The following is a 19,606-nucleotide window of genomic DNA, read 5'->3' as shown; positions in this document are numbered from 1 at the left end:
TTTCCTGTTTATAAACCTTTGTGTGCAACTCTGCTTTTCCCCTTAGGAGATACATTTCTGGGTCAAAGGTACTTTGATACATATTGCCAAGTGCCTTTCAGGAGGTTGTGTCCATTTTCTTTTTCCCTCTCTCTCCAGCTGAGTTTCCACTATACTTGTCCCCAGTGGAAGGGATCACTTTAAAAAACATGCTAAAAGGGATGCTTGGCTGGCTCGGTAGGAAGAGGATAGGACTCATGATCTTGGGGTCACAGGTCCAAGCCCCACGTTGGGTATATAGAGATTACTAAAAAAATAAACTTAAAAAAAAAAGTAGTAATGGCATCATGCTGCAGTGTGGTTTGTATCCTTCTCTATTTGAGAGAAAGACTTTTTTCAAAAAATTTTGCTTATTGCCCATATGAACTACTATTATGGCAAGACTTGTTATTCTCTTGGGATATTTGTCTTGATCTTATTGAATGGAAAGAGAGGACAATGACCAACAGTGATGGCAAGGGTGGTAAGAGCAGCCAGCCTTTCTGAAGGATGTAGCATGTGACAAATGCTTCATATACATCACTTCATTTCCCCCTAACAGCCCACCGTTGTGTGTACGGTTACCTCCATTTTCAAGACAAGGAGACTGAGGCTGGGAGCACTGAGTAACTCACTCAAAGCAAACAGCAGGTCTCAAGACCAGCTCTGTCGAAGCCCCTGCCCACTGCCCAGCACTCTGCTGCCCAGCGCTTGCATATATAATGCGAATGGTTTCCATAGCTTGCTATTTGCCTCAGGTTTATTGCCAAATTTTTTTTTAACTTACAGAAGATATGTAGCTAAATTTGGCAATTTTGGGGATCCCCAGGTGGCTCAGTGGTTGAGCATCTGCCTTTGGCTCAGGGCATGATCCCAGGGTTCTGGAATCGAGTCCTGCATCAGGCTCCCTGCAGGGAACCTGCCTCTCCCTCTGCCCATGTATCTGCCTCTCTCTCTCTCTGTCTCTTATGAATAAATATTTTTTTTAATTTGGCAAATTTTTTCTTTCTTGCTTTGCTTTCATTTTATTTTTAAATTCCAGTATAATTAATGTTGCTATTATTCTTAAAAAGACTTTTCCCACTACTTCATACCCATTAGGATAGCTATAATTTAAAAAACAGGGGTGCTTGGGTTTCTTTGGTTAGACTCAGGTAATGATCTCAGGATCCTGGGATCAAGCCCCACATCGGGCCCCCTGCTCAGCAGCGAGTCTGTTTCTCCCTCTCCTTCTGCCCCACCCCCTTGCTAGTGTGCGCAGTCACTCTCTCTCTCAAATAAATAAATAAAATCTGTAAAAAAAAAAATACAACAACAACAGAAAACAAGTGTTGGGCAAAGATGTGGAGAAATCGAACCCTGGTGTGTACCACGGGTGGCAGTGTAAAATGGTGCAGCCACTGTGGAAAGCAGTGTAGTGGTTCCTCAAATATTAAAAATAAAATTATATCTAATCTAGCAATTCCACGTACAGGTATTTACCCCCAAAGAATTGCAAGCAGGACTCAATCGTGTATTTTTATCCTCATGTTCATAGCAGCATTATTCACTGTAGCCAAAAGGTGGAAGCAACGCAAGTGTCCAAGGACAGACAGATGGATAAACAAAATATGATCTATACATAGAGTATTATTCATCCTTAAAATGGAAAGAAATTCTGACACACGGTACAACATGGATGAACCTTGAGAATGCTATGCCAAGTAAAATAAGCCAGTTACAAAAAGACAAAAACTGTATGATTCCACTTACATGGGTGTGTACAGTCAAATCCAAAGAGACACAAAGTAGAAGGGTGGGTGCCAGGGACTGGGGGGATGGGGAGTTGCTGTTTAAGGGGTAGGGTAGTTCAGGGTGATGTAAAAGTTCTGGAAGTGAACAGTGGTGATGGTTACACAGCACTGTGAATGTACTTAATGCCACTGAACCGTAGATGTCAAAATAGTAACAATGGTAAATTTCATGTTATGTATATTTGACACTTAAAAAATGTTAAATTCAATTATATTTTCTTCTAGTTCTTCTATGGCTCCTATTTTGCCCACTCAGCTCTTGGCTGCATTTGGAATGACAGAAAGAGGGGAGAACTTGTTTCCTGGTCTGTAAATGAGCGCCCAGAACCAGCTGCTGACAGCCTCTTCCTTTCCAGCTGCGGTGAAATGCTACTACCCGGTGCACTCAGGCCCACCAGGGCCAGTGCGCTGGGGCCTTGTGTCTGCTGCTAGCACTTCACTGCTTGGGTTCTGGTGGGCAGTGAGTTTGACGTACAAGTTACAGATACGGAGATGCCTGGGTGGCTCAGCAGTTGAGCATCTGCCTTTGGCTCAGGGTGTGATCCCGGAGACCTGGGATTGAGTCCCATGTTGGGCTTCCTGCATGGAGCCTGCTTCTTCCTCTGCCTGTGTCTCTGCCTCTCTCTCTCTCTGCCTCTCATGAATAAATAAATACAATCTTTAAAACAAACAAAAAACAAGTTACAGATATAGACATGGGGGAAAGCGATGAGCAGGCTCCAGCGTGGCCCACATTAATATTGCTTTTATGACCATTCTAAAAACAAGGTGGTTTTTGCTTTTGCAGAGCACCCTGCCCTCTTCTCATAGTTCACCATGGAAGAGGCAAAGGCAGGGATGAAGCAATCACGGCACAGAAGAAAACGGGAAGAAGACAAAGCAACTTGTGGGGCTCACTCACTGGGTGACCAACAGCCCAATCCCAGCCTGCCTTTCAGATGAATGCAGGTGGGACTAGACCTATGGCTCTTGGCTCTGCTGGTCTCAGTGCCCTTCGACATTAGTATCTATAATGCACCTTTATCCTGAAATGGAGTCCATACAACTTTACTTATACACAAGACTTCCAACAAATACACATAATGCTCCAACATAAAGAATGAAGAGAAGGAAAATTATTTATAATAAAATTATATTATTTCAATCTGTAGCTAGCTGCTCATGGCCTACTACTCCAGATGTGGGGGGAACCCCTCACAAATGATAAAACATCCCATGAGGGGCCTCCACGCCCATACTGATCCCCTGGCCACATGGACCTCTAACAGATCTGTGGGGACACCCCTCATCACTCACCTCTCAATCTGGGAAAGATATTTGGTCTGAAAGATGCCCCGAGTCTTCAGTGTCTCAGAGATCTGCCCGCGGAAGAGGAACCCCTTCTTGGTGAAGTCAATCAAGATGTTACGGACAATCTCCCCCAGGTACATACCACTAATCATCTTCTCGAACCTGAAAACAGGAGCAGAGGCTGGTATCTATGTGTAGCCTTTGGTCTTCCAGTAGTCCTGGGCGTCTTCCTGCCCCTTGAGAGCATCACCACCTGCACACCCAGCCCTGCGCTCTCAGCAGAGGCAGAGGGAGGCCAGGAAGGGCAAAGGGATCTTTAACCCTCCCCAGGATCAGAACCCACATCACCAGCACTCACATCTAACTGCAGGACTGTCTCCCTCGTGGCCAGACTTCCTTCCTTTGCCCGCAGAAGTCCACTCCAGCTCTCAGCTCAAAACTTTCCTCCAAAAAACCTGTCCTCCTCTCCCTGACCGGGTTCCATCTGCCTCTCTCATGCACCCAGACACCCTCCCTTCTCTGTCACAAGGCACACTGCCTCTCTTGGCCCTGAAGCAAAAGCCTAGAGAGCCTGGAACATGTGTCCTGCTCAGCTTTGAGGCCCAGGGTCTAGCACAGCGCAGTGCTAGGCTCTCAGTCCAGTGCTCAATAAATATCTGCAGAATAAGCAAACAACTGGTCTGACTCTTAAAGGGACAAGAAGACAATGAGGAAAAAGTTTCTACTAGATTTCTGGAAGGTTTTGAGAAAGCTCAGAGTACTGGTCAAGCCCCAGCACAGCGATGAAGCCACCCAGGCTGGAGGGTTCAGGTGGCTACCACACTCCTGAGGGCAGCCTATTCCTGGGGCTTGTCTCCTGCCCTTGCCCTGCTCCAGTCCCAGTGTCCCCAGGCTGGGAAGAGTCCACTGGACGCTCCAAAAGATCTCAGGTGCTCCATAGGAGAAAAACAAGATTATGCTACTATTATCAGCTCCCAGCCAGTCCTTCTGACACCATCAAGGAGACCACCTCGGTGCAGTGCTGATGGGGCTCCAGCCCCTTCCACTGCCTGCTGCTTCCCTCCAACCCAGGAGGTCTTCATTTCGAGCCTATGGTAGGCAATCGAATGACACTGATCTTTGCTATATTCATTTTATGATTATCATCTATTTATGGTAATACTGGTTTCCCCTTTTGTTCCTCTCTTGTTAAATTTAAGTAAAAAAATATAAACTGACTTAAAAACATTAAGTAAATGACATGTAGGTATATCTGAAAAAAGGCATAAATCTTGAGGGTGGCTGGAAAACAACTCTTATTTGGGAGGTGCCAACTCCCCCATCCTTTCTGCTCCTGAGGACACAGCTCAGACCAATTCATCCTGGCGACGGCAGAGGATGGCCTGAGTCCTGGGAGCTTGAGACAAGGAGTCATCTGTCTCTCTGCAGGGAGGACAGAGACTGCCAGCCCAGGCAGGGTGTCTAAGACCCAGGCTCTAAAAAGCCATGAGGTGGTGTGGGAGGATGAGGGAGGATGAACAGAGCCGAAGCCCCCACTGGCCACATCCTAATTCACTTTGCCCTTTGACAAGTATAGGTCAAGTATGTTTTACTTCCACTAAAACAAACAAAAACCTGCTGACCAAGAGCTTTCTATTAGTCTGTTGGGGAAGAAAGAGCAATAGAAAGACCAGAATGTTCCAGGATGATCACAGTCACTGAGGGAAGTGGAGTGGCTGCTGCCACCCTGTCCTCTGGGCATATTCCTAGACAGAGGGGGCACCTGGCCAGGACATCAACCTGGGCCCATGTGTACCACATTGGGGGCACATCCTTCTGGTTATCTGCTCTCCGTGAGCCAAAACCAAAGTCAGGAGGGAATCTGAGGGACTAAGCTTCTGTCCAGACTCCACCCCTACTAGAAACTTCTTCTATTTTAACAGGCAAAATACAGTCTTACAGCCTAAACGTCCTACCACCATATGTGTCTTCCTCCACCAAGCACAGTTACCTTTGTTTCCCAGCGTTTAGAGAATATTCATCCACCAGTCTGTCGTAGATTGTTCTGATATCATCTAGACACCCGTTGTCCCCAAAGGCACCCCACTCCATGTTGATACACATCCGCCCATCATTCCCCTCCAGCATCTCGACATTCTTCATTTCTTCCATGTAGCAAGCATTGCTGCCAGTCCCTGCGGGACACAAGGTGGGAAATGGATGGCTGTGCCACCACGCCCGGGGTAGCAGGGAGGGCCTGGGGCCTGCCTGGGATTCCACAGACAGGGGATGTGTTTTTGAGACTAATAACAAAATAGCTTTCCTTTCCTAATGTTTTCCAGGAAAACCTTGAAATAGAAAAGGAGAGTCAGTGTTAAACTATCCAGAGAGCATGTGATCAACTTACTTTATACTAAGACGTCAATATCAAGAGTCTCGTGTGTTTACCTGCCCAGACAGGGCTCTGTTTATTTTAATAAAAGGCAGTCTGACAACAGAGCTATGTCTTCAATGGCAAAAGTTTAGGCAATATTCAGATTGGAAGGATATTTCTCTTCTCTCTCTCTCCAAACTACATGCATATCTATAAAACACTACATTGGGGGGTTGTCTACTATCACACGGTGGATGTCTGCTTATCTTTACTGATTGAACATGGTCATGGACTAGCCTGCCCAGTCCACCCTCCCAAGTGTTTCAGAATGAAACCCACAGTTAGTTCAGAGAAGGCCAGTGTCTTGAGCATGTCAGTGGTGCCTTTCAAAGGGAGACAGTTCCTCACCATTTTGATGTCACAGACCTCTTTGAAAATCTGATGATTCTTCTGAGAAAAGGGAAAAGGGATATTCCTCTGGATGCACACGCTCTACACACATACAACCTGACATATGGTTTCCAGAGGTTCAGAGTCCTCTGCTTTCCCTCCCTGAACTCCCCAGGCTGTGGACCTGCAAGGATTGGGGTAGGACCACCAACTGTTTGCTGTTCTCATCCATGAGGAGCTGAGTGTGGAAACTGAGAGGAAAGCACTCTAAAACGTGCACAACATTTCAATCACCATGACATCCAAGCCCCTGTGGTCACTGGCCTTGTCTTGGTAAATGGACTACAAAATTTAAAACCAACCATTTAACAAAGGAATACTTCCCCCAGATATTTTAATATGCACCTCAGTCACCTGGGGAGCTTGTTAAGATGCAGATTCTGGGGTGGGGCCTGAGACTCTGCATTTCTAACATGCTGGCAGGTCCACACTTCCTGTAACCAGGCCCCAGAGCACCACCAACCCACCCCTCAGGTGGGATGCAGACCGACTTTCAGCACCCTTGGGGGATACAAGGCAATCCCCACTGGCCAGACCAAAGGGCCTGGATTGGTTTCATTCTTTTTAAAGAAACTTAAGTAGAATTCATGGATGCTTCTCACTGTGTAACTGGATTGTTTTGTGTTTCTGTTTTCTCAGCTCCCTTTCACCCCAAAGTGTGAAAGTGAGAGAAGAGGAGCCCCAGAAATGGCCAGGGGTGCACAGAAAGCCAAAACACATAAATCCTACTTCTTGCCAAAGGGCACTGGGAGCAAAGAGATGGATGGAGGGAGGAAGGAGAAAGTGGGTGTGAATGCAGCAGGAACTGGGAGCACCTCCACTCTGCTCGCTTACCCGGTGCCAGGAACAGCTAATCAGGCAGCCCTGAATTAGGCAGGAAGGCCAGGCCTGGCCTCCAGTGGGGAATGTGCTGTGTCACTCTGGATTTGCGTGTCACACCTAAGGCCACTCATAAGCAGAGGAGTGGGGTGGCTAGGTAATAAAAGAAAGCTTTGCAAAAGAAAGGAGGAAACAAAATAGCCCCAGAGCCAGGCCCCCAAACCTTATACCTGCAGCTGTTCCCCAGTTTTCAGAATGTCCTCAGGAGCCAAACATGTCTTAACAAATGAAAGGGTATTCCAGGCATCAGGAAGGCAGCCTGCAGGAGCCTTATCCCCATCTCCTAGACACCTGGCAAAGGGGCTGGACATCAGGGCTGTCACCCCATCTTGTCCAGGTAGAGCCTGCAGAGGTTGGCCAGGAAACGGGGCCTTCTCCCAGCATTCTGACACCAGGAGCAGGCTCAGCTGGACAAATGGTCTTCTCACTGCCCTAGTTGATGTGCTTCCAGAATGCCGTGCTCTCAGGCCCAGACTCCTAGTGTGTTTGGACTATAAGGGAACAACCTACAGAGCCAACCTCTCTGCATCTCACCAAAGTGGCTGCCAAAGGCAAAATGGTGCTCAAAACTAATCACTGGCCTTTTCCCACAGTCAAGGGAGAAGGAGGACTCTGTTGCCTCCCCAGTCGCAGGCTCCCACCCCACAATACCTGCCTGGTGGCCCTCCCACTGAGCCCAGTAGTTGTCCCAATGGCCAGCCCAGCCCCAGGTACTCCCACCCTGTCCACCCAAGCTGTGTAAGCCATTTGGGGCCTCGCTCCTAGACAGCTCTAGTTGCAAGCCCTGGGGTGAGTGTTGGGGAACAGAAAGCCACCAGGATAGCTCCGCATCCTCGGTCCAAACTCTGGAGGTGGTGACCAGACAAGAGGGACAGACATAGTGTCCCATACAGAGAACTGAGCTGCTGGCTTGAGGCCCCACAGAACAGGACAACCCAGCCTTCCCTGCCCCAGAGAGACAGACTTTCCAGAACACCTACCTACGATGAGCCCAACCTCGCATGTAGGCTCCTCATAAGCACAGGTCATCATGGTGCCCACCGTGTCATTGACCACAGCCACCACATCCAGGTCAAATTCCTTTGGAAAGAAAGAGATACAACTTTAGGAAGGGACGGCACTGCTTGACACATCACCAGAAAAAGTTTCCTTACCAACCTTTAAAAAGGCAATTAATACTCTTTCACCAACTAAACTACTAAACCTACTATTAATGATGTATGACAATGGAGATCTACAGAAAGGTGCCATTCTACCCATTTCACAGATGATGCTGAGTACCAGAGAAGCAGCCTGGACCAATCTGGTGAAGAGAGAAAAAAACAAGGGACTATGGCCAAACAACTCTCTTTCTCGGGGAGTTTAGAGTGTTACAGCCTTCCAGAAGGCAAACACCAATGCCAAATCCATTCCTCAGAATCTGTCCTTCTGAAATAGCCATGTAGGTACACAAAGATACTTCATGGCTCACGTGGGCCAGAAATATAGATCAAAGGGGGCTGTGTAAAACACGAGTTCCAGCAAACACTGCAATGCCGTGCCACCGCGGAAAAGAGGGAGGTTGATCTCTGTGTGGTGACATGGCAAGATGCCGGTTTCACATTAAATGGAATAAGCAAGTTGTAATAGAGCACATACGGGAGCATTCCCATCATATGATGCGCATATGTGTGAGTCGGTATATGCACAGAAGGTAAATCGGAAGAATGCTACCATTAAGAGTTGTGCAATGGGCAAAAGTAGGTCAGCAGGTTTCTTTCCAGCGGGATGTAAGTTGTCTCACGTACTCTTCCAGGTGCAATCAGCCCCTCTGTCAAAATCCCATTCATGTCAGCCTTCCCCACTGCTGACTCGTTTGCTCTTTGGAACTAGAGGCATTTGAACTTTTTTTTTTTTTTTTACCTAATTCCCTCATTAATAAGTAAAGTCTCTGGAATTTTTCATGTTATATTTTGCAATGTCCTCCAGCCAAACACCACCAGAAACAAACCTGTAGTCAAATAGAGCTGGGCACAGTGACTGGTTACAACACGGGTGACACATCTCCCGGGGTGTTTGGAAAGTGCTAGAAAGCACTAGTGTGGGCTTTGAGCCTGAGGTGGTGGTCATAGGGAGGGCTCAAAGTGGGGCTTGCTCTGGACTGGACGTGGTCCGGAAGCAGGGCAATTCCCTGAGTGTGTGCTGAGTTCTGACGTCAGTACAGACTTGTTTTCTTCTTGTCTATTTTCCATCAGAGTTACGGAGAGAAGCTTCGAGGTCAGCAGGAGGTCCCCAAGGCCAACTGGCTGCGCCAAGCCATGCCCAGCTGCTAGGGGCTGCTTGTCTCTGTTTCAGGCATTATAAAAGTCATGATTTTACTTTTCTAAAACCATCCTTCAACAACACAATACCGTCCGCCTCCAAGTTACTGCTGACAGTTCAGAGAATCTTCAGACCCTGGGCACACACTTCTGTGCTTCAATTCTTTACAGCCAGTTTTTATGATCCCACCATCCCCAAAACAGTGAAGATTTTTAAAAACAACCTTTCCATAGTTACCTCTCTCCTTTTTATCGCTTCCCTTAGTAACGTTGCTACATCGTTCCCCACGCAGTCAGTCGCCTTAAAACCCTTCGTCCAGGTGATCAAGATTCCCTGAAACAGGTAAGGTACCAGGAGAGTCCTGTGTAATTAGCCCTTCTGGGCAGAATGTAAAGTTTCCCTCCCTCCCTCCTGAGTAAACATCTGCTGAAAATCTGCAATGAGACTATGTTAGAGCATCTCAGGCACAAAGGAGTAACATACAAGGGGTCCTCTGCACCAGCCTGCCCCCTCCTCACCATCCCCAACACCCACCACAGTCTGGTGGATAATTCGCATTTCACAGATGAAAAAACTGAGGCTTCAGAGGATAATGGTGCAGCCTCTGGTAAAACCAACTAGTTCCCCTAAGGAATAGTCTACCAATAGCATAAATGGAGAAATGCAAATTTTTAGTAACGCCTGATACTGCCTAAAGTAAACTTTTGGTTTGAATGAAGTTATACATTGGCTGGGCGTGTACTCACTACAATGAATACAGGTGACAGTACAAGCGAACCCCTTAAAAAAATGCAGGCCTTTAAAAACTACAGAGCACAAATGTATTTGGATCTAACTGCTGAGGTATAAAAGAGCTTAAGAGGACAACACCCCAAGCCAGCACAGTGACTTGATTAACTGGCTTCCAGAAGCAGGTGACCCTACCTAGCCTCCTAGGTGCTGCCTGCCAATCATTTGCCTTAAATCCTGGCCCAAGGCTCTTTGTGACCGGATGCTACTCCAGGGCTCCTCCCTGGCCACACCCCCACCGGTGACACAAGGAAGCACTTGTGGCTACTCTAGCATGACAGGCTCCGTCCTGCCTCTGTGACTCTGCACAATCAGTTCCCTCTGCCCAGCATAACCCTACCAACCTGCCACCCTCAGCCCTAAGCCCTCAGCCCAGTGCCGAGCTGCGCACATAAGGCTGGGATCCTCCATTAGACTGTTGGCCCCCTGAGGAGGGGAACTGTCACCTTCAGCTCTGTACACAGCACTCAGTATTCTGCAGGTGCTCAAGACCTGGCCCTGGAGACCCTGTTTCATTCCATTTATTGAGCATTTATTAAGTAAGTATGGGGTAGGGTGGGGTGGGAGGAGGGTGGACACAGGCCCTAGCTCAAGGAGCACCGGACACAACAGAAAAGAGACAATCACTAAAAACATGGGAAAAGTTTTTAACTTTTTAAATTGTTAACTGCAATTAACACTCGAAGGAAGAGGGAACATCGGGGAGAGGCTGAGATATTTTCACCTACAGGACCAGGAGGTTTCCCAGAGGAGGTGGGTACTCCAAATGATAACAAATAGAGAAGGCTCTTAAGAGCCTAAAATAAAGCCTGGGTCAACCCACTGTGACATGTGAGCCACTCCCGACACTGAGTGGTCAGGTGAGGCTGAAGGAGACTCCAGGAGTCCGTGCTGCCCCGTGCCTAGGGGAAAGAGTCTTACCGCGTCCAAGCTCGTCTGCTTGCAGGGGAATGAGAACGTAAAACCCAGAGGCATTTTGGGTCCTTTGATCCCCATGTAGTCCAGGAAGTCAGAGATGCAGGAGACGATGTGGTCAAACAGCTTTAGGAGAAAAGAAGGGATTACCGTGCTCTCTGGTTTCATGATTTCAGCTCACATGTACAAGTGCACAACTACATACACACATGCACAGAACAAGTACCCCTCCAGGAACTTTGCAGCCCCCCAAGCATCATAAGCCCAGCTTTGCGGAAGGTGCCTGATGCTTTGAGGCCATGAGGACACAGCTGCATAGCTGGGTGCACCACGTGGCAGTTTGGGGGGACCCAATGCCACTGGACAGGTGACACACGTGCGCCATCATGGTATAAAAGCAAAACTGTCTCACCTCTTCCCCAGTGCCCTGCATGATTTCAATGGGAATGGCATAGATCTTGTTGTGCATTTCCACCGTTCTCTTTTTCCCACTGCGGATTTTCACCAGTAGGACACGGAAATTTGTTCCTCCAAGATCAAGGGCCAAGAAGTCACCATGCTCTATCACAGTCAAGAACAGAAAGATCATCAAAAACAGCAAAGTGCCTCTTGGTAGCCAGTAACCCCAAGACTCGAGCCCCTATATTAAATAGAGGGGAGAAGCTTTGGCTTCTGCTCCCTCCAGCACACGGCTCGAGCTCAGGGAGGGTGGGCAACTCACTCACTGACCACCATGATCTTTGAGCCACGCTAGCAGGACAAAAGACCCATGGACAAACCACCTCACAATAAGCCAACAAACAAAATTCTCAAGGGTTACTAAAAAGCAGGGCAACAGTGACCCGATTTTAGGGAAGCTCACACCAAAATTAGTAATTGATGTCAATGTGTAGACTGTTTGTAAAAATGTGCACATTTTCTTCCCTCTACTTTTCCTTTGCAAAGTGACTTTGCAGTTCTTCCCCTCAAAAGATGGAGTCTGTTTCTCCTCCCCTTGGCTCTGGCCCAGCCTTATGACTCGCTTTGGCCGACAGAGTGTGGCAAAAGCAAAGCTAAGCCGGTCCCCAGCACAGGCCTCCAAGAGGCTCTGAAATCCTTCCTCTTTTTTACAGACCCTGCTGCTACCACTTGAACAAGCCCGGTGGCCTGCTGGAGGGTGAGACATGTGGCCAGGCACTCCTGTACCCTTGCCGAGTGCCAACTGCTAGATGTGTGAGCGAGGCCTCTAAGCAGTCCAGTGACTGCAGACTCATGAATGTGTCCAGCAGAGACCAGCTGCGCCTGGCCCAGAGGAGCAATAAGAAGTGGTTGCTATTTTAAGCCACTAGGTTTGAGGGTGGTTTATAATGGGATGATACAACACAATAATAAGTAACTCACACATAGGACATAATTTATATCACAAAGATAATCTTAAGGACTCACCCAAGAACCCCTCAGAGTCTCCATAGCACTCAGCAAGGTCAGCCTTAGGGGCTGCATTCTTTTTTTAAGAGTTTATTTATTTATTCATGAGAGACAGAGAGAGAGGCAGAGATACAGGCAGAGGGAGAAGCAGGCTCCTCGCAGGGAGCCTGAAGTGGGATTCGATCCCAGGACTCCGGGATCACACCCTAAGCCAAAGGCAGACACTCAACTGCTGAGCCACCCAGGCGTCCCAGGGGCTAGACTCTGTTCTCCAATCTGCCTGGAGTCCCAGGCCTCCTTGTCTACCTCCCGCGCAACCTGTTAGGACTTAGGAAGGGTGCACTGGGTTATCTATCCTTCTGCTGGTTCATCTGCTTGTAAGAGACCCTACTGTAATCCCAGTACTGTAGGACTGGCCCAGTCATTCTTTTAAGAATACTTTCTGATTCTGAGCAGGACTGTGGTTTTAGTGATGGTGCTTGCCTAGGGGGCTTGACCTAGGGAAAGAAAGTCATGTGTCCAGAGTCAACAGGTGTGGCAAGTAATTGGTAAAAATGGAAAACCCAGGTTGTGAGTGGATTTCTAGTTCTTGCCAAAATAAACGCATCCACTGGAGATGCGACTTTCCTGCAGCCCCACTCGGTCACCAGTGGGGAGACGCCAGAGAGGTGCACTGGCCCCCAGCAGAGGCCCTCACCGGTCCCGTCTGGAGTGCTCCGGACAAAGGAGGGCAGCATCTTCACCACGGCCTTTTCGTGCGTCTGCTTCCTCAGGCCCATATCCATCTCGGTCCGCATTCTCTTCTTCACCTCCAGCAGCATATCCTTGGTGAGGCGGAAGTGGGCCAGGGTCTCCTCTATCTGCCGGTGCTGCTCGGCCAGGCGGTAGGCCACCGCAGTGACCATGGCGGCCCCCTTGCCGCTGCCGCTCTCAGAGAGGAGGAAGCGCACGTCGGAGTCGGGGACCAAGCGCCTGAGAGTCTTGTGGAAACGCCGGGCATACCTGCGAGGGGAGCATGCCACAATAGTTAGAGGAGCCATCTGTCAGGGACCTCAGTTCCCCTTCCTTTTCCCCACACCTAAATTCCATGTTCTGTACTTGATTTTCTCATGACACAGGGCACACGCATGCGCTGTAGAAAAGCTGGCAAATGCAGAGAAGTTAAAAAAAAAATGAAATAGCCCATAGTCACACATGACAAAAAGGATTCGCCTTGTTTCATGAGTGTCAAATACAGAAAATTCAGGGCTCGAAAGGGCTTCTGTCCTCCACCATGACAAGGAGATAACAGCAGTCATCCAGAACCCTGTGGCTGGAAGTCAGAAAGCTCGGGAGACAAGGGCAAGCTCTGCTACTTCCACATCAGGTGACCTTGGGCCTGTCACTTGACCCCGAAGTCCATGAGGATTGACGGTATCTGGCAGACAGGGGTGTGGGAGCAACCAAATGAGGTCATCAATTGCTTGGATTGGCTACTGGGGTTGAGGACAGGCGCCATAAATAATCACTCTTGTTTTTTTTTGTTTTTGTTTTTTTTCACTTGTCTTTCCCTCTGCCCCCAAGGGTCTGGACATTCTTTATGTCCTTTAGAAGAGGGCTTTAGGACTCAGTGAGAACACTGAACCTCCTCAAAGTTTACGGTCTGTCATAAGTATGAAAGGTTGCCTGCCAAAGGAAACAGGGAAACCAAAGCCCCAAAATATTAACAGTGATCAATGCCAAGGGATAGAATTAAAAAATAACTTCTATTCTCTTTGTAAGTTTTTGAACTATCTAAAGTTTCTATACCAAATACATGTTACTTCTGAAATAAAACACATTTGATCAAAGTTACTTATTTTTTTTTTGCATGTGATAATCATAGATGAAGAGCTCTGGTGGTGGCTAGTGGTGATGGTTGCAAAACTGTGTGAATATACTTAGTACCATACACTCAGAAATGGTCAGGATAGTAAATTCTATAGTGTGTATTTTACTGCAATTAAAAAAATTTTTTTTTTAATGTCACGTTGCAAATCCCTTTCTTATCCAAACATCTGCCAAGAAACCGTCCACCCTCCAAAAAAGATAGCTAGTTTCATTATGAAAAATTTTACAAATACTTTAAAAATACAAAGAAATAAAATTAGGAACCTAACAGATAAGAACGTGTAACGAGCTCACACCCTATCTTCTCAGTAACAGGATGATTTCCATGTAAGTCAACATTCATTTAACTGTTACTAGAACTGGGTGTGAAGGTACCACAGGGCCACTTCACATGTACTTCGTAGATACAATGGTCAAATATCTGAGGTCCTGTGCAAAAAATCATGTCATAGGCAGCTATTGTTAAAAGTTAGTATATAAAGATTCAGATTTTCATCTTTAGCCTTTTAAAAATGTACCCACCATATTCTTGGTACCACAAATGGCTTTTGCAGCTAAGCTGTTCAATACACAAGAAGGCAGCATGGTGATGAGCCCCTCATCACCCGTAGGGACCACTTACAATTTGTACCTCCTTCTGGCTCTCGGATACAAAGCATCAACAAGTCGCCTGTTTAAAAAAGGCATGTCTGAGGGTTGAGGGGCCTTTTACAGAAGCTTCTAAAATAAGAATGTGGGCATTGTACCTATGACCCAAGCTGTAGTGAGAATGGAGGTCACTGATGAAATAGGAATAAGTAAGAGATTTTAAGATACAGACACATCCCATCCAGTGTTCCTGGCAGCTACAGAGGTCTCTAATAAGACTTATGAAATAAGGAAAAGTGACAGTACAGAAGCAACACCAGGAGAACTGGCTGAGGGCCAGATACTTCTCAAGTGGGCAACTCTGACCTCTCTGCCCAGAACCTCGTATTGTCTTGTATACCAAAGACGTTCACCGGGTGCAAAAGTCTGACCTTTGGAGAAGGTCCTGAGCCCAGATGGGCACTGAGTGCCAATGATAGCAAAGGGCAGACTCACTGTGGGTGCGTCTTGTAAAGAGACCCGTCGACACCAACCGTGGTCCGCAGCCTGGGTGTGCCCTTGTTATCTCGAAGGCGGTTCAAGATGGCGCCCAGCGTTGCAGCCACCAGGTTCGCGGAGCGAAATGAGACAATGGTACACACGTGCTGGACTGAAATACAGTCATCATCAGATGGCTCCACTCCCAGGCGGGTCAGGATTTCTTTGGCATTGTGGAGGCCTTCCTTATTCCTGTGAGGTTACAGGCCAATAATTGTGAGTTAAGGATCACATTGGGCTACGCAAAGCATTGAGTTCTGAAAGTCCTGGAAAGGTGAACTCCATCATTCACCATGTGTGTATGGTATGGGATTAAGACAAGAAGTGTGTTCTGAGAACACAAGGAGGAGTCTCCTCCATAAGAAATCCCAGGTAATAAGAGAAAAAAAAAACGGTACTGGGCTGGGTTATGACACATCAGGAACATGGAGACAAGTGGAGGAGAGACTTAGCTGCCTCAACCCCAGAGCTCAGTGCTCTGGTCCCCTGCTCCTGAGATTTGTGAGTTGCCCCGAGATGCTTATATACCCTTTCCTTGAGGTTTTCCAGTCAGATTTTAATTTTATGCATACCTGTTTTATGTATCTTCTGTTAGATTCATTCTGAGGTATTATGATTTTGTTACCATTATATATTCATATATATATATATATATACACATACATACACACACACACATCTATAGATATTCTTTTTTTTTTTCACTTTCCTGTAACATAGTAACGTGAGATGTTACATTGGGGAAAACTGAGTCAGCAACACATGGGAACACTCTGTACCATCTTTGTAATTTTTCTGTAAGTCTAAAAGTATTCTAAAATAAAAGGCTTATTTAAAAAATATTTTATTTTTTATTTTAATTATTGCCAATATATAGAAATACAGTTGGCTTTGGTATCTTATCTCCAGACAACTCCCTAACCTCTTGTTATTCTAGTCACTTGTCTAGATATTTTTGGTGTCCCATACAGACAATTAACATCTGCAAATAATGATAATTTTACTTCCTCTTTTTTATTCTTTTGTCTTTAATTTCTCTTTCTTTTCTTTTTTCTTTTTTACTATTTAAAAAAATTTTTTTGTCTTTTCAAACACTGCCTAAGACTTAAGACCATGCTAAATAGAAATAGGTGATACTGTCTTACTGCTGATTTTAAAGAGAATGCTTTGAATGTCTGTCCTGGTAGGATGCTCAGGTTTGGTTGAGACGGCCTTTATGACAATGTACGTGTTTCTTGAGCTAGTTCACCTGGGCTTTTGTTTCTTGGTAACCAAATTGCTGACACCAGAAGCAGGCCAAAAGAAAGTCAGGCATTTCCTGACTCTGTCAATGACTTTGAAGACGCGCCATGAGCCTTGTGTCCCCTCCCCTCCCAGAAGCTAGCCGGGAGGCTTGAGAAGAGAGATGGCCGGAAACTCAGTGTTGCGGCACCCTGTCCCAATAGCTGCTGAAGGAGAGTGATCCTAGGGTAGATGCCCAGGACAGGGATGTGACTGAGGAGGAAGTCTTACATAAACCCCTTCCAATTTCCACAGCCTCCTTCTCTAACTGCAGCCAGCAGGTGTGCATCTTCTGCCAGGAACCAGAGCTAGGAAGCCACTGGCTCGACGCAAGTCTCCACACAGCAGGGCAGTGGGAAGGACGGCTCCGTGCAGAGGTGAAAGGACATCTCCAGCATCAAGCTAGCCCTATCTTTCAGCAGGTGGCCTCTCACAGGGCTACAGGTCTCTGAACCAGAAACAGAGCCTGGTGGCACACAGAGGCCAGCCACAAGACAGGAGTCCTTCAGACTACTCAAACTGCCATGGGATCAAGTTTGCCTTCTTCCCTTTTGGGGTGTTGGCCCACAAGTAACAGCTGAGGCAAAGAAGTCTGGGCTTCTCGGGGAGGCTGAAAGGTAGCAGTTGCTGGCTGCACTCTATCCTCCGCTGCCCATCTACCCTGTCTCAGCTGTTAACCAATGTTTCTCAGACTTGTGCCAGGGAACACATCTGGCTGTTAACAGGTGAGAGAATGGGGAGAGGGCATTTCAGGCACAAAAAGAAGTTTGGGAAATTGGGGTGCCTGGGTGGCTCAGTTAAGCGTCCAACTCTTGATTTCTGCTCAGGGCCGTGAGTTCAAGCCTTGAGTCAGGCTCCACATTGGGCATGGAGCCTGCTTATGATTCTCTGCCTCATCCCCCCAACCCCCAGCGTACACACGTACTGCCTTTGTGTGCTCTCTCAAAGAAAAAAAAAGAGAGAGAAAAGTTTGGCAAATTATAAGTTAACCAAAGTAAACTGGGTTTTCTTTAATAAGCTAATGAATACTATAAATCTCTAAATGGAGGCTAAATATGCAATATTTCCTAATCCTATTAGCCACAGAACCCTTTCTTCAGGGAACACCTAGTTATCTTGAGGTCACCAGGGTTCCCGGGAACACAGTCTGGAGAAGGTGTCCCCAGGGACTTCCAAGGCCAGGCCCAGGCTCAGTGAGCTCCTCGTTCACCACTAGAAGCATCTGCTCCCTGGACTCTGATCTCCCCTGCATGTGTGGGCGACAGGGGTAGGGGGTGGTATGAAGGAAGAGAGAAAGCCCTAGGGGCTAGCACCTACTTCTCAATGGCTGACACATCACTGGTCTTCAACTTTCCCCTGGTGAGCAGCTCCGGTGTGATCCGCCCTTCAAATAACAGGCTCTCCTTGGCCATCTTGACCAGTATCAGTCGAACCAGCTCCCCTAGGTACATGCCACTGACCATCTTCTCAAACCTGCAGGAGCAAAGCACATGGCACTTGTCAGGTCCTTCCTACATGTGTACCCCTGGGAAAGCTCGTGAGGGACACAACAGACAGGCAGACACAAGAGAGAAGCACCGCCTCATCTGCCCAAGCTTATGGTCTCACTGGCAGGCCAAACCACACCCCTGTGTCGCTAAATGTTGACGAGACAGCAACTCCAGACCCCACATCCAACACCAGGGTGGGGAAAGGATGGAAGCACCATGGGGCACAGGGCAGGCAGGGAAGGCTGCCTGGAGGTGAGTCTGGGATGACAAGGAGGTTCCCCAGACAAAAATGCACAATATGATCATTTCTTTTCTGTTTTTTTTTTTTTTAGATTTTTAAAAATGTATTTATTCATGAGAGACACACAGAGAGAGACAGAGACATAGACAGAGGGAGAAGCAGAATCTCTGTGGGAAGCCTGATGTGGGACTCGATCCCGGGACCCCAGGATTACACCTGAGCCGAAGGCAGACGCTCAACCACTGAACCACCCAGGCATCCCGAATATCATAATTTCTTACAAGACGTTACACTGTGCTTTTTAAAGGGCTCTCATGGCCATCACTCCAGCAAGGAGGTCCCCGAGCCCTGTGAGAGGAGGTGGCTAGGATGCATTCTCTCCATTTCCCAGCTCAGAAAGGGTAAATGCCTTCCAGGCAGGAAGCCTGAGTAGATGAGGGACTGAAATACAGCTATTCCCCATGGGACCCCTGTCACTATCCACCTTCCTGGCATCTGTGTTCTCTTTCTCTGGCCAAAAGGACCAACAATTTACTTTGGGGAACCCACTCCTCTCCTACTGATCTCACCCTAAACCCCAGGGGAGGGCTCTGATTAACTTATCCTGTGACCCCCAGCCACATGTAGCTACAGGCCAATCACAGTGAATCCTCTCTCTTGCTTCCCTGGGAGGTGTGGGCTCTGGGCCACATATGAGCCAGATACAGGCCCCATATCCTGGCTGAGCAGGGGCCAGGAGGAAGCACCAAGCAGGACACGTCGAAGTGGTAGGCAGGTCCACATCCAGGTGCCCTGCCTCTCCTCTGAGGGAGCCCAGCTGGCACATCCAGAGCTAGCTGTGACACAGCAAAACAATCTGTTCCATTCAGAGCCATGCCCAGGAGGCAGGGATGCTGCTGGGACCTGAGCACCTGGCCCTCCCTGCCTCCTGGACCCCCTCCCCCCACATGGGCACAGAGGAAGACGGTTCTCATTGTTACCGCTCCTGACAGGACCAGACAGGACTGCCCCAGCCACAGCCATGTGGAGGATCCCTGGCAGGAGAGGGCCTGTCTGAGTCCCAGTCACTCAGCCACCACCCCAATACCTGTGGGAATAGCCTCTGCCCAGCCCTGAGCCGGAATCTCAAAGCAGTAGGAGCCAGATGGCCTGGGCTCAATCCTGGCTCTGCTGTTTACCATGCTACTTCCTGGTTTCCTCACCTGGATAACGGGGTAGATGGCAGGGCCTCTGGTAAGGTTACTGTACAGAGGATATACAGGCCACCATGGGTGAAGTGCTTCGGTGTCTGCTAGCCGTAAGTATATGGCCCTTGCTATGCATCTCACACTTTACTAAGCACTTCACTTGTACTAACATTCATTCTCACTATAACCCTATGAGGTAGACAGACAGCATCATTATC

At 47.8% G+C, this 19,606-nt stretch overlaps 1 protein-coding gene and 1 long non-coding RNA gene across 6 annotated transcripts in view; one reads left to right on the top strand and one right to left on the bottom strand.

The window, feature by feature from the left end:
* HK1 (hexokinase 1) overlaps nucleotides 1–19,606 on the bottom strand; it is a 119,906-nt gene that overhangs the window by 3,365 nt on the left and 96,935 nt on the right. For all 5 annotated transcript variants that reach the window (XM_072823395.1, XM_072823397.1, XM_072823396.1 and 2 more), the window contains 9 exons: nucleotides 17,788–17,943; nucleotides 15,148–15,381; nucleotides 12,893–13,197; nucleotides 11,201–11,349; nucleotides 10,795–10,914; nucleotides 9,322–9,417; nucleotides 7,764–7,863; nucleotides 5,092–5,275; nucleotides 3,108–3,263 (listed from right to left, as the gene is read on the bottom strand). In XM_072823395.1, the coding sequence (XP_072679496.1) occupies nucleotides 3,108–3,263; nucleotides 5,092–5,275; nucleotides 7,764–7,863; nucleotides 9,322–9,417; nucleotides 10,795–10,914; nucleotides 11,201–11,349; nucleotides 12,893–13,197; nucleotides 15,148–15,381; nucleotides 17,788–17,943 (1,500 nt within the window). The remainder of the gene's footprint in view (nucleotides 1–3,107; nucleotides 3,264–5,091; nucleotides 5,276–7,763; nucleotides 7,864–9,321; nucleotides 9,418–10,794; nucleotides 10,915–11,200; nucleotides 11,350–12,892; nucleotides 13,198–15,147; nucleotides 15,382–17,787; nucleotides 17,944–19,606) is intronic.
* LOC140631954 (uncharacterized) lies at nucleotides 10,175–13,197 on the top strand. The gene is made up of 2 exons (XR_012029487.1): nucleotides 10,175–10,412; nucleotides 11,901–13,197. It is a non-coding gene; the product is annotated as an uncharacterized lncRNA (long non-coding RNA).

Source organism: Canis lupus, chromosome 4 (assembly GCF_048164855.1).
Source record: "Canis lupus baileyi chromosome 4, mCanLup2.hap1, whole genome shotgun sequence".
NCBI lineage: Eukaryota > Metazoa > Chordata > Mammalia > Carnivora > Canidae > Canis > Canis lupus.
This window is presented reverse-complemented; position numbering and strand designations above follow the sequence as displayed.